General features: G+C 43.1%; 4 protein-coding genes across 5 annotated transcripts; 1 reads left to right on the top strand and 3 right to left on the bottom strand.

Annotated features, from left to right (window-relative positions):
- Positions 1 to 849: 849 nt before the first annotated feature.
- Positions 850 to 3,010, bottom strand: FOIG_16419 (uncharacterized protein; the record flags this gene model as incomplete). Its single annotated transcript, XM_031217861.1, has 2 exons — positions 850 to 2,626; positions 2,684 to 3,010. The coding sequence occupies 2 exons, from the start codon at positions 3,008 to 3,010 to the stop codon at positions 881 to 883; spliced, it is 2,073 nt and encodes a 690-aa protein (XP_031052438.1). The 3' UTR covers positions 850 to 880.
- A 637-nt stretch (positions 3,011 to 3,647) lies between these two features.
- FOIG_16418 (uncharacterized protein) lies at positions 3,648 to 5,729 on the top strand (the record flags this gene model as incomplete). Its single annotated transcript, XM_031217860.1, has 6 exons — positions 3,648 to 3,786; positions 3,851 to 4,110; positions 4,175 to 4,229; positions 4,290 to 4,512; positions 4,602 to 4,765; positions 4,862 to 5,729. Exons 1-6 carry the CDS (start codon positions 3,683 to 3,685, stop codon positions 5,727 to 5,729), a joined length of 1,674 nt encoding a protein of 557 aa, XP_031052437.1. The 5' UTR covers positions 3,648 to 3,682.
- A 1,017-nt stretch (positions 5,730 to 6,746) lies between these two features.
- On the bottom strand, positions 6,747 to 7,518 carry FOIG_16417 (uncharacterized protein; the record flags this gene model as incomplete). The annotated part of the gene is made up of 1 exon (XM_031217859.1): positions 6,747 to 7,518. The coding sequence occupies one exon, from the start codon at positions 7,516 to 7,518 to the stop codon at positions 6,835 to 6,837; it is 684 nt and encodes a 227-aa protein (XP_031052436.1). The 3' UTR covers positions 6,747 to 6,834.
- A 1,450-nt stretch (positions 7,519 to 8,968) lies between these two features.
- On the bottom strand, positions 8,969 to 10,745 carry FOIG_16416 (uncharacterized protein). Of its 2 annotated transcripts, XM_031217857.1 has the most exons (9): positions 10,559 to 10,745; positions 10,467 to 10,499; positions 10,299 to 10,389; positions 10,192 to 10,233; positions 9,984 to 10,138; positions 9,894 to 9,931; positions 9,704 to 9,841; positions 9,232 to 9,651; positions 8,969 to 9,183 (listed from the first exon to the last, which is right to left on the bottom strand). In XM_031217857.1, exons 1-9 carry the CDS (start codon positions 10,607 to 10,609, stop codon positions 9,147 to 9,149), a joined length of 1,005 nt encoding a protein of 334 aa, XP_031052434.1. In that variant the 5' UTR covers positions 10,610 to 10,745; the 3' UTR covers positions 8,969 to 9,146. The 2 variants fall into 2 exon arrangements, with proteins under 2 accessions (XP_031052434.1, XP_031052435.1); XM_031217858.1 differs by lacking the exon at positions 8,969 to 9,183 and having other exon boundaries at positions 9,184 to 9,651.
- Positions 10,746 to 12,032: the final 1,287 nt, after the last annotated feature.

Genomic DNA, 12,032 nt, shown 5'->3' with positions numbered 1-12,032 from the left:
AATAAGGCATATAATACAGGGATAAAGCATCTTATCTAATACTAATTGCCGAGATTATTATACTAATATTACAGAATGTCTTTTGTCTTTATATCTAAATTAGATAAGTAAGTGTAATAGCTAGGCTTTTTAAACTACAGCTTGAGAAATAAGTAATAGCCAGCCTTTTCGAACTACAGCTTAAGAAATAAGTAATAGCCGGCTTTTTCAAACTGCAGCTTAAAAAGGCCAGCCTTTACTTACTAAATTCCTCCTTATATAGGGAAATCCTTAGCATTCTAAGTAAAGGATAAATTAAACTATAATCTAATTCTTATAGTAGTTAGTTTTTATGACTTTTAGATAGTATTATATTATAATTAAATGCCAGTATAGCAGTAGAGGATGATCTTCTCCTAACCCTAACCTTTACGTGCTTTTATATCTCTTCTCACATTAAGAAATTAAAGTAACTTTACTATATGCATTTATTCTTTATTCTATTAGCTATAATATACTAGCTGGGCTACTATATGCGTTTAAATAAAAGATTATTAGTTACTGCTATAAGCCATAAACCAGGGTATAATAGTATTTTATAAGCAGTATCTTAACAGGGGTAAGTCTTAAACTAAATTAATTACTAAATATAATAAAGAAAATAAAATAAAAGCCATAAATTAGAAGTAAAATAGCTTTAATACTTATTACTTATTTAATTATATCTTATACTATACTTCTATCTACTTTTTATATCCTCCTCTACTATTGTTGATTTTTGGCATATTTTAATTGTTGTTTTCTAGTCGCCGCTTAAATTTGACAAAGACATTTATCATCCTCCCAACCCTGGCCCTACTTGCATTACTGATAAAGCCCTCAGATCCAACTCGAGTTATGTTCATACCACCTTGACATCTAACACAGGAGCTCCTTTAAATAACAAGTTACTCTGGGAATAGGCCAGACCAATGCAACAAAATGACTTATCGCCATCAGCATTTTCAGATTGACCCAACACTAACATGAAGAATTCTCTGTCACTCTCGTCGCCTCGAGCACTGTATCTCGAGCCAATGTATAGGCAATGAATCTTGGCCGTGAACTTGGAGGGCTTTGGATCCTGCTTAGCCCTTAATACATTGCCATTATTCAAGACGAGGATGCTGTCAGGAGAAAACTCCCATTTGTCTGTAGGCCCCGATATTTTATAATAGACACTTGTTTGAGGGTCGTCGCAGGTCAACATCGCCTCAGCGATCTGTCCTCTCATGAGAAGGTGGCCGGCAGTGACCCCGCCGAATGGGTTGAGCCCTGAAACATTAGAGCTGGCTTCAATGATGGTGAAGCTGGGTTCAAAGGTACTGATCGTTCTCTCTACCAGACTCTTCACTGCTCCATGTATCGAGGCCCACGACCATGAGGGTGCCACATACTGCGTGGAAAGGGTCGGTAAGTCTTGATACCCTCTATATGCCCTGGCCCAGCATAGCTCGATACCAAGGTTATCCTCCCACATGCCTGCAAGATAACGGGACTTTGTGATTTTATGGACACGAGACGCGACGCCACTCAGTGCCGGTAATTTGTCAGTGACAAAGGTGAGATGACGACGTGACCAGCATGTCACTAAGTCATCCCACATATCCCAAACATAATTCATTATGTTGGCGTCGGAAGAGGTGGAGCTGGGACTATCAGGGCGCGAGAGTGTCGAAGCATTTGACGAAATTGCAGAGTCGAAACCTGGCGGAGGTATGCCCATGGGATTTTCGCTCCCCAAGATGTCGTCACTACTATCTCCCACTGACCTGTCGATATCGCTATCCATATCCGGATTCAAGCTAAATCTTAGAATAGACAAAACTTTAGAAAAGCCCAGCCTTTCAGATGCTTCAAGATCGGGTATATATCTTTGTGGCACAACATGTTCTAAACACTCCCAAATGAGTTCCGACGGCGTGAAATAAACTGTGCGCGATGACATGGCAGCCTCTTGCCATGTCCACGCTCGCGTAAAAAGTATTCCTTCTTCTTCTGGCTCGCTCGGTATGCGCTGCGCGTAAACGTCTTCGTTACTCGAACCATTTGTCAGGTTGAGTTTAGCCGGCCACCACCTCTTGTCTCGAGGGCCGAGAAATGGGATGGTAGAATTTGGTGATGTGGCTGTTGAGATAGTCAAGAAGGAGTTTTCGTAGTAATCGCACATTTGCAAAGACTCAAGTTCCCAGTCCGACTGGCTGTCTTGAATAATGCAAAGTGAATCAATCCATATATAGTCGATTTTTAGCATCCGAACGATCCAAATCGCTTGCTGGAAGACAATCGGTAGGGAGTTTGCATCGATTGACTTTTTCATGTCTTCGAAGTTGGCAATAATTGTCCTGAGTGGTTGTTTACGACCCCAGCAGTGGCTCAATGTTACGTATCGTGCTGGGACGTTCTTTAACTCGACAAGCCGGATATCTGCGTCAGAAGAGCCAACACTAACGACGCGTGTTGGAAGCGGTGACTCGAGCTGTTTTTTGCATGGCTCGTGTTTGGTGCTGCATTCTGACATCTGGGCATTGACGAAATTTACGGATGCATCAAGCTCGGTTGATTCGGGATATGCGCTGAGCATTCCAAGGTCAGGAATGAGTCGAGACTAATATTTGGGTAATTATGAGCCTAGATACTCGTACAGATGGAGTAAGTTGTCTACCTTATCATGAGAATAGATGATAAACCCGGCCTTGCTCGCATAGCTATCCTCGGAGCCTGGGTTCTTCTCAGAGAAGTACTCAACGCTAATAGGCCCACCCTCTTTGCTATGAACAAAAATCTGAGTTGTCGGTCCATCAGCAAGGCTATTCATGGCCGATTTGAGAATACGACAGTATCCACAATCATCTCTGAGACTTTGAGTCCCGATAATATTCAGTTCATCATCTTCGTCGCCGGGCAGTAGGTCTCTGCATATAGGACAGCTTTGCGTAGCGTTGACTAAGGCGTCGAGCTCAGCTGCAGGTTGGTGAGCGGAATTCTCCATAGCGGTGTGCAAGTTGAATGAAGAAAACCACCAGGTACATGAGCATGTACAGGGTAGAATTACCTATAAATTCAGGTAGCTAAATCGAATCCATTCACAAGAAAAACACCAGGTGGGGGATGTGTATATATACCCATGTCGTAGAGTCTTAGCTCCTGAAGTGCCATGGCTGAGCAAAACATGCAAGTGTAAGCACTTAGAGTCGTCTATTTTAGCTGATTGGTTTGAGATGCAATTGCAACGAACCAGAGCCATTTTGCGAAAGCTAGTCCCCTGTTTTTAGGGCTGTCTGTAAGCGGGATTCTTACTTGCTTGCTGTTAGTGAACTTGGGGATTTCCCGTCTCTTATTTATCTCTTTATTATTTATCATGTACCGTGATCTATTTCACAGAGATATCGGGCAAGGTTTCTTAATCAATATTCTATCCTCGGGAATACTTCTTTTGTGACCTTGTTATCTCCCGTCACGTAATGCATGACTAAGCTTTTTCTCCACATGGCTCTCTCTTTGTAAGCCTTCTAGGCTAAGGGGACTGCGAAGGGGTTTGCCACGCTACACCGCCCTTCTGGCTCATAAATCTTGGCTTCAATATTGTCAACATGAAACTTGGAAGGTAAAGAAACCTCCTCGTTGAAGACTGGCCACTTGTATCTTACAGAATCACTAAATAATGCCCGGACAGGAGAAACTAGGCAAATCAGCTCCTCGCAGCCGAACGGGTTGTCTGGAATGCCGTAGGCGTCGCATTCGATGTGATGAGCAACAACCAAAATGGTAGGTCTCCGATGACCTAAAGGATACCACGGAAGAGAGAGACTAATATGAAATAATATCAAAGTGGTAATTGCCTTCGATCTAGGAAACACCGCGTATGCGAGTACCCTATGCCCACGTTGACACTGCGCGACCGAAGAGCTCAGGCGAAAGCGCGTAGACCGTGGGACCAGTTGACGTTTGCTGCTGCTAAAACCGTGACTATGTCCCCGGAAACCTTGCCTTGTGAGGTTATTATAAGCGATACCTTTAGCACAACATCAGATCCTTTTGATAGTCTTTCTATCAACTTATCTTATCAGTCGAAAGAGCTCTTATACCACTGTAAGTGGCCCAGTTTAATACTATGTATATGAACCGACCGGAAAGCTTACTTTTTAACGGTTAGTTTATCAATCTGTTGAGAGATTTGACAAAGTCTCGCAACAAAAACTCGCCTATCGGTATGACCTGACAAGCGGTTTTCGCTCTCTTTAGTTCTATACTCTAACCTCGAAGAGAAGCCTATCACCTGTCACTAGCAACTCCTATGCGCTTCGGTCCGTAATGCTTTTTGCCGCATTACACTATGATTGGTCTACAGAAGAAGGCATACAAGCGTTCGAAACAACCTTTCTACACCATAAGATTAAAGCTATACAAGCTATCAATGGCTGGATCGCCGGGGGACATCCTCAACTTATAACTTCCATTATTCGACAAATTGCCACATTGTGCTTCATTGAAGTAAGTTAAATACGGCCTATACAAAAGCTCCATGGACTTGTGCATTTGGGAAATTTCTGTCCTACTCACAGCTCATCCTCTTATCTCAGCTTTGCTTGGGAAGTTTAGCTAGTGCCAAAGCCCACATCGATGGAATGGTAGTCCTCTTAGATCAGCAAAGACTGCGAATACACGAACAACCAGACCCATACAGATTTCAGGATGCCGAAGAATACCAACAAGACGAAGAGCTCACAGATCGATACTTTCTGCTGTACGTCTTCTACCCTGATAATGCGCCAAATGGTCAATGGACATTTGACAACCAAATGTGTTCTCCCATATGCGATGCGTGCTGATTATGGAGCAGAATACTTAGCTTTTATACCCGCTATACACTGCACAAAGAGCCATACTCCGGCCAGAAGTTAGGAAAAGATGAGACCCCGGCACCTGCAAGTGAAACTACTCTATCGCACCCCTTGAATCAAATAGAGAGAAACTGTGACCCTTCACTCAAGCTACTTTCTCTTCGCACGATGCTCTTATTTTCAAAGCCCGTGCCACCACGAGCAACTTTGAGCTGGATAAACGGAAGGGACACGATTGAAAGATTAAAAGCTATCACCGAGAGTCTGGACATGATGTACGCAAAGCCGCATATCGACCATGACGAAGTCCAGTTCGCTATGGCATGCACGAACTGTGTCGCGTCTCAGATTCATCTCGACCAGTTAGCTTCTCACATCGCCTCATTCTGTTACACCAAGGATGAATTGATAAGGAAGGAAACTGAAGTTTTGGAGAAGCTACAGGAACAAGAACTTCGTACTACATGGTGTGGCCTATATATTGCTTCTAGCATCTATATCCACCGTGTTCTTGGGCTTGGTGAACCAGAAGAAACGATGGCCCACGATTATATTATTCATGTTTTCCAGAAGGCTCTTATGAAACAGTCTGGGCGTATGGGAGATGGTAGATCCATGAGTGACCAGCTTCTACTCTGGGAGATGATGTTGGGCGCCATCAATGTCACAGTAGACAGTCAAGGTTCTGATCAACAAGCCACGAAATATTTCTCCCAGGCAATCTGGCAATGGAACCGGACTGCTCAGATAAGAAATTGGTCAGATGCCAAAGCCATTCTAGCAAGAATAGCATGGCCAGAAGTTAATGCGATGGAGGATACTGCGAGGCAGATATGGGAGCGATCATGTGGTGAAACATGGTATTGACTTCCTCTCCTACAACTTGTTATAAAGAGGTTTGCAATGAAAAGGTAGAAGAAGAATAAGTATTTTAGAGTTAGAGACTATAGACAACAGAGGCGAGAGTAACTTGGAGTCAGCTTTTAGATGATTATGATTTTTTCCAGTTCCATTAAGCTTTAATATCTCACAAATTACTGGAATGCATTGATATTGTTGTGTGCTAGTTTGATTCAAAATTAATCCAAATAATCACTGCTGTCATTTGACCTCGTATCTGCACCTCGTGCATGAAATAATTACTACGCTGAAGAATCACATACGGCGCCATTATGCGTCCTCATATGCACTGATACAACTCTTCTTCCTCAGGTTGCTACTATGAGATTGATGCGTCTTTCTCGCCAGGCATGACATGCATGAGGCGGCAGAACCAATAAAATCAGCTAGCTTTATTCTTAGCATAATTCCTTTTGGGCTCTTTACCCGAACTGAGGGGGCTCAAATGTACCCTGTCTTTTCAGCTCAGAATGCAACATTCAATGTTCTAGCTTTCGTTACCCATGCTAGGGTGATACGAAAGAGGATTAGCATTAAGTTGATTAGCCTATAGTGGGTAATTTCGGAGTTTATCTGCCGAGCTCTTGGCATGTGATATAGACAAAGCGAGAAGGGTGTCAGGAGACCACGGTTGTTAGTAGACGAGGATTGAGAGATAGTAACCCTGCGAAATAGACTTAAATGCTGACTAAAGAGAAAGAAAGATGTAGCATAATTGACTATAGTACTGGATAAATGAACAATTTACTTCAAGGCTCTATTCTATCTGAGAAGATAGAAGAGAAACCAAAGATAGGAAGCCTCCAGCTTGAAACATGTTCCATACAATAAGCCACATGAAAGAAAGAGCTAGGACTTGGTGGCTAAGTACCAACATGCAAGTCGGAGAATGTAGCCGGGCTCTTCGGCCTGGCGTAAACGCTAGTTTATCGATCAATCCTCTCTCCTCTAACGCAAGGGGACACAGCAAGATCCAAAGCGAAAGAATTGATTGCCGACGTCCAAATATATTTCACTAAGAGCATTGGGAGTCAGATGTCACAGAGATATCGAGTAAGGCTTCGTCAGTTACTCAACAATGGGAGTCAGCACCTGACGAGCAACCGAGATTCTGGTTCGTCTGCGAGCCGCCCTTGAGAGGGAAATCAATGTGGCCAAACTTCCAATCACTGCACCATTCACCCTCGCCACAGCCAGAGGTACACCTGCGCTGCGCCGTGTCAGCCCAGCCCATAAGGTTCTGCTGCCAAACTGACGCCTTGTCTCCAGGGTTGATGTTGCAGGTAAACTCGAAGCCGGTGGTCTTGCTGGTACTCCAAGAAAAACCCAGGCTCAGGCCCCCGTTGCCATTGATCGTCTTAGCGATGCCGTCCACGCTACCGATACCCGCGTCAAAGCTGCCGGATACGGTCTTCGTAATTGTCTGGCTTGTTTGGAAATTGTAGGACGCGGTAGATGAGCTTTTGGTGTTGTAGTTGCAGCCACTGACCTTTTCCCAGGAACTCCACCACGTGCCTGTACGGTCCACGTTGTTGGTAGTCCATCGACGGGGGATGCAGTCACGTTTGTCCAGCTTGTCGAAGGGCTCTTTAACGTAGAAGCGAGACCCGATGATGAGATTAGTGGTGTTGCTTGTGTCATCGAGCCAGGCTTTCACCTCAACCATGTTGGGGTCAATGTCCTCCGGCTTGCTGCCAACAGGCGAGGCAGAGGCAGCGAGGAGTGAGGTGAGGGTTATGAACGTGGATAAAAGCATTTTGATGTTGAGAGGAATAGTGGTAATGGATGAGTGAGAAGTAGGAGGCTGAGTGAGGGGTTGTGATCTATTCATGCTCGTCAGGTCGTCTGTTCTTATACTTTTTCCATCATCAGCAGTAACCTCGGAAGCTGCATAATCCAGATAACAACGATACTGGCTCAGGGGCTGTATTGCCGATAATACTTCCTATCTCTTGACAAATGGTATACTGTCAGGTGAGACTACAAGCAACGTTGCAGACCATCAGCTATCAGAGACACTGTCTCTAAGAGTCTCCACTCAATGGAACGAGGCTGTGGGTCTCATCTATGCTATGATTACTCCGTACTGATAGGTGTATTAAGATTACGACTTGCGTAGCTGCCTGGCGGATTGACAGGATACAGGTTTGACAGCAAAAACAACTCCACCATCTCGTTCCATTCAGTCAAGTCTATATCGTATGAGTGTTGTTATCTGGCGTAGCAGTACTTTTGTTTAGTCCCAAAGGTTGTTGCGCCAATTAGCAACACTTAAGAGCATATACCATTTTCCTTTTTTTCCCAATTAGTTCGGTTATAGGAGCTAAATAGGTTTAGTAGTAAATTTACTAAGGTAAGGCTGAACTTTTGAGGTTACCTTAAAAGGATGCCAAAGTCAATTTTAGTTATTTAACCAAACTTGAATATTCTGTTTACGGTGACTAATCCTTGTCGTGTCCCCTTATTGTTCTAGGTCTACTCTGAGCGCTATGCATTCTGATTGGGTTATTTCATAATGCAGCTTACTGACCTGAACGCCGCTTACTGACCTATCTGCAGCTTACTGATCCAAATGCTTTCTAAATATTATCTAATGAATCTCTGTGTAGATACAACCTGGATATTCTCTATTTGTAATTGCGTAATTGCAGGAGACATAAGTACAAGTATAATTACGGCCCTCTAGTTAATAAAGATATCCGAGGGTGAGTAATCAACCCGATCTGATAGCACCCAAGTATATTTTTAACATTCATTTACGATGATACTTCCCTTTCTGGGCCTTATTCTTCTCGTGTCTTCGCCATATGGCGCTGGTGCGATCCCTTCGCCCAGTCCTAACAACTTCAATTTAAGGCCGCTTACAATTAACCTCTCCCATGCAGTTCCTCACATGATGGACTTGGTTGAAAGAACAAGGTTGCCAATAAACGCAGAGTATCTTAATCTAAAAGCTGGTAGTGCCCTAGAAACTTTAGTATCTCTGAAGAATGAGTTGGTTGATAATTTTGACTAGGAGAATAAGCAGAAAGAACTAAATAAGTATGCTTCTATTTCTAATATTGGCTTATAGCTTATTATTTTAAGGCCTTCCTGCATAGGTCTTACTATTATACTGCTAAAATTAAAAATTTAATTATCTACTTTATCTATAAAAAGTCTTATTACTCTGGTATTATCTCCCTAATATTTAACTATAGATAGCCTGTGTTGCTTCTTAAATTTACTAAGGAGGTAAATAAGGGCAGTAGTAGTAATAAAAGCTAAAGTAAAATTAATTATAACTTTTTTACTTTTTATACTCATTAGACCAGAGAACTATATAATAGAATTATGTTTATTAAAAAAAATGGTGGAGGCCTTGAAGATCTAAGCCGCATTTGCCTATTGGATTTTAGGCTTCCTTCCGTAAACTGAACGGCTAACAAAGTATTAGTACACTGAGAAGAAAAGGGGTGGTAAAAAATACATTGACCAGTAGGCATGTATTTTCGGGTTGTTTAAATCCTTCCTGACATCAACCAGGAAAACATTGACCTCCTCAGGGGTCCAGCCAAGGCATCTTGTAAACAAAGCCATTGAAAGTCCGTTAAGAAGGTTAACTGTGTTTTGGTTGCTCCACTCTCCAAGGATCTTAAATCTTTTCTCCTTGGGCCAGTGGTTTGACGGCCATTTGAATGGTGTCTCCTTGACATCAACAAATCCGATTTCGGTCATAATGTGTTTCAGTCGATTAGTCTCGATGAAAGGAGTTCCGTGCTCCTGTCCGGCTTTGGCCAGAAAAAAGCCCCATTTCCAAAGGGCATGATCTTGGGTGAGGGTATTGTCGTCTGATTGCATCATTATATCGACGTCCTGGAGCTCAGCGTAGCCGCCCGGAGCAAGGTTTCTATGCATATCAGGGCTTTCCGACCTATTAACTAAACCATGAAATAACTTACTCGAAAATCTTGCGTAAGTACTCTGGCCAGTTCTTGACTGAGACGTTCATCATTCTGCTGTGAATATAATCAAATGGCAGAGAATAAGTCCATTCGTCGTCAATATCGTCAATCTCGAACTGTAAATTCGGTGGCACACTGCTCGAGTTTGAGTAGTCATCCAAGTTCTATGAGGGGACTTATCTCATACAACTCCGGTTGGGTAGGAGACAGATCGACCCCTATCACCTAGTCCATTGTTAATTTTAGTCGCTTTTTGCTCTAAGGTGCTTTCTCTCACCTCAGCCTCGGGATGTTCGTCAGCAAAGTCGATGGCCCAAATGCCTGTACCGGTACCCAGGTCCAGAACTCGGCCAGTCTTGAAGTCGGGAAGGTTCGGCGGGGAGAGACCAAGCTTGTTATCAAAAGTCAGGAGGAACAGATTGTGCTGCAAGTCTAAAAAGCTCAAGTGTCAGCATCTTTGACAGTGGAGGAGCGTTCTATATTACCTAGTCTGTCGTTTTCTGTTTCGTCATTGGGCATATAGTACTCTACAGCAGGTGAGAAAAGGTGTGAGTCCTAGAAATCTTATAAAGGATAAATGCATGCAACGTACTTCCGTCCTTGTACCCGTGGTATGTTCGCCCGTTTTCGAATCGATAATTGAGGATAGAGCTGGTCACACTAGCAGTTGATGACGTATTGTCCTATGTCGTCGTTTTTATCAGCAATTATATTCTTTTACTACACATCAGGAGTAAGCCGGGAAGACATCAATACATACATCTCCGACCGCTGAATCTCGATCGTCGTCAACCTTGATTTTGGGGTTAGCTCATGTTCATATCATGCAAAGTCGCGGAGAATAGTTCGTACATCAATGTGTATGACAGGGTCTGCACCGATTGTAGCCATTTTACCAAGCATTAAACTGCTTCAGGTACGCGCGCTGAGGTCTTTCGTCGCTAGAGGGTGTTGAGGTTGGAGGAGAGATTTGCCCTAGATTTTGTCCCCTAAGGACGGGCGGTCAGATATAACCCCGCAGGTGCGCCCTGTTCGTAATCACCAGCAGGAGTCAATAATTCGTTCAGTTGTGGCGTTATTGTCTCCTCTCTCCTCTCTCCTCTCTCTTCTCTCCTCCCTCCTCCCTCATCAGGAAGATGTGCACCACCAACAGTACCAACAGTCGCACCAGGATGAGGTCTCCTAGCCAATCAAGCTTTCTGTTTCTATGGGGACTGCGGCCTTGGCCAACAAACAATCATTACAACAAAGTTCTAACATGTGATGCATGCAAGCAGCAATGTTCGACGATTTCCTCCCGTCAGCAATGTTTTACCATAAGCTAAATTAGCAACACCATGCCATCTTTCGTTCCTGCTTAGGTAGCGTGATTGAGAAAAGAGAAAAGCTTAATGCTAGTTCCCGCTATCAATCCCCACAGTGTCTCGTTAGGGTTAGGGTTAGGAGGGAGGCTGGAGGATCTTGCCTATATTTAGAAGAACCTCCATGATGCACGGGCCAGATCATGTGTAATTCGTTACATTATAGACAGCCCTTATGACAGTCGTAGTAGGGTTGGCACGGACGAAAAGTAGACGACCCTAGGGTGTTGCGTTAGTAAAGGTTTGCGAGCAAGTAGCCGGAAGAATGGAGAATATATAACCAATTAAACTAATTCAAAGCCGGAGAACTTGTCAAATTAAATAACGTCAAAGCCGGAGGTAACTGGTTTCCTCTCATCGAACTAAGTTCCTTGTATATGCTCTTGGAGCAGGATACCGGACTCTGTAAGTAATTTTATAAATCTTTTAAATATTAATAGAGTGGTATTCTAAAGGTGGATAATTAACGAAGGCCCTTGTTGTAACTTATAAAATAACTTATATAGTTCAACTTAATAAGATACTATTTGAAGATAAATTAACTGCAGCTATACTAAAAGTCATGCAAAGGTTGCATAGTCAAGATAACACAATATAAGGTTTTTAGCCTCGATATAATAAAAGGCATGATATACAACACCAAAAAACACAGTAACCTTAATATCAAGTCAACAGATCACGCAGCTGTTGCCTCGAACCTTAATTAAACAAGTGGCCTCAACCCACAATCGGCTGGTTAGTAATAAATTGGATCAGATGACAAGACAACACAATGAGACGAACACATAATCACAACACAGTACAACAACACGGGGGGGGGGGGGGGTGAGGTTGAGGTACTACATATACTAAAGATCTAAAGTTTATAAATACCCTTTAAAACCACTCAATGCAACTATAGGGTACCCTTCAACTCGACGGAATCCGCTAGGTTCGAGGTCCGACTGCTGCTTATCCAGATTTCA

This window comes from Fusarium odoratissimum (assembly GCF_000260195.1).
Source record: "Fusarium odoratissimum NRRL 54006 unplaced genomic scaffold supercont1.80, whole genome shotgun sequence".
Classification (NCBI taxonomy): domain Eukaryota; kingdom Fungi; phylum Ascomycota; class Sordariomycetes; order Hypocreales; family Nectriaceae; genus Fusarium; species Fusarium odoratissimum.
This window is presented reverse-complemented; position numbering and strand designations above follow the sequence as displayed.

What these genes read in the sequence shown, in the direction of transcription:
- FOIG_16416 (XM_031217857.1), bottom strand. Translation starts at nt 10,609, where the DNA reads ATGCTTGGTAAAATGGCTACAATCGGTGCAGACCCTGTCATACACATT. An exon ending in AACAGAAAACGACAGACTAG is followed by an intron (nt 10,139 to 10,191) that starts GTAATATAGAAC and finishes TGAGCTTTTTAG; the next exon opens with ACTTGCAGCACAATCTGTTC. An exon ending in ATACATGCCTACTGGTCAAT is followed by an intron (nt 9,184 to 9,231) that starts GTATTTTTTACC and finishes ATACTTTGTTAG; the next exon opens with CCGTTCAGTTTACGGAAGGA.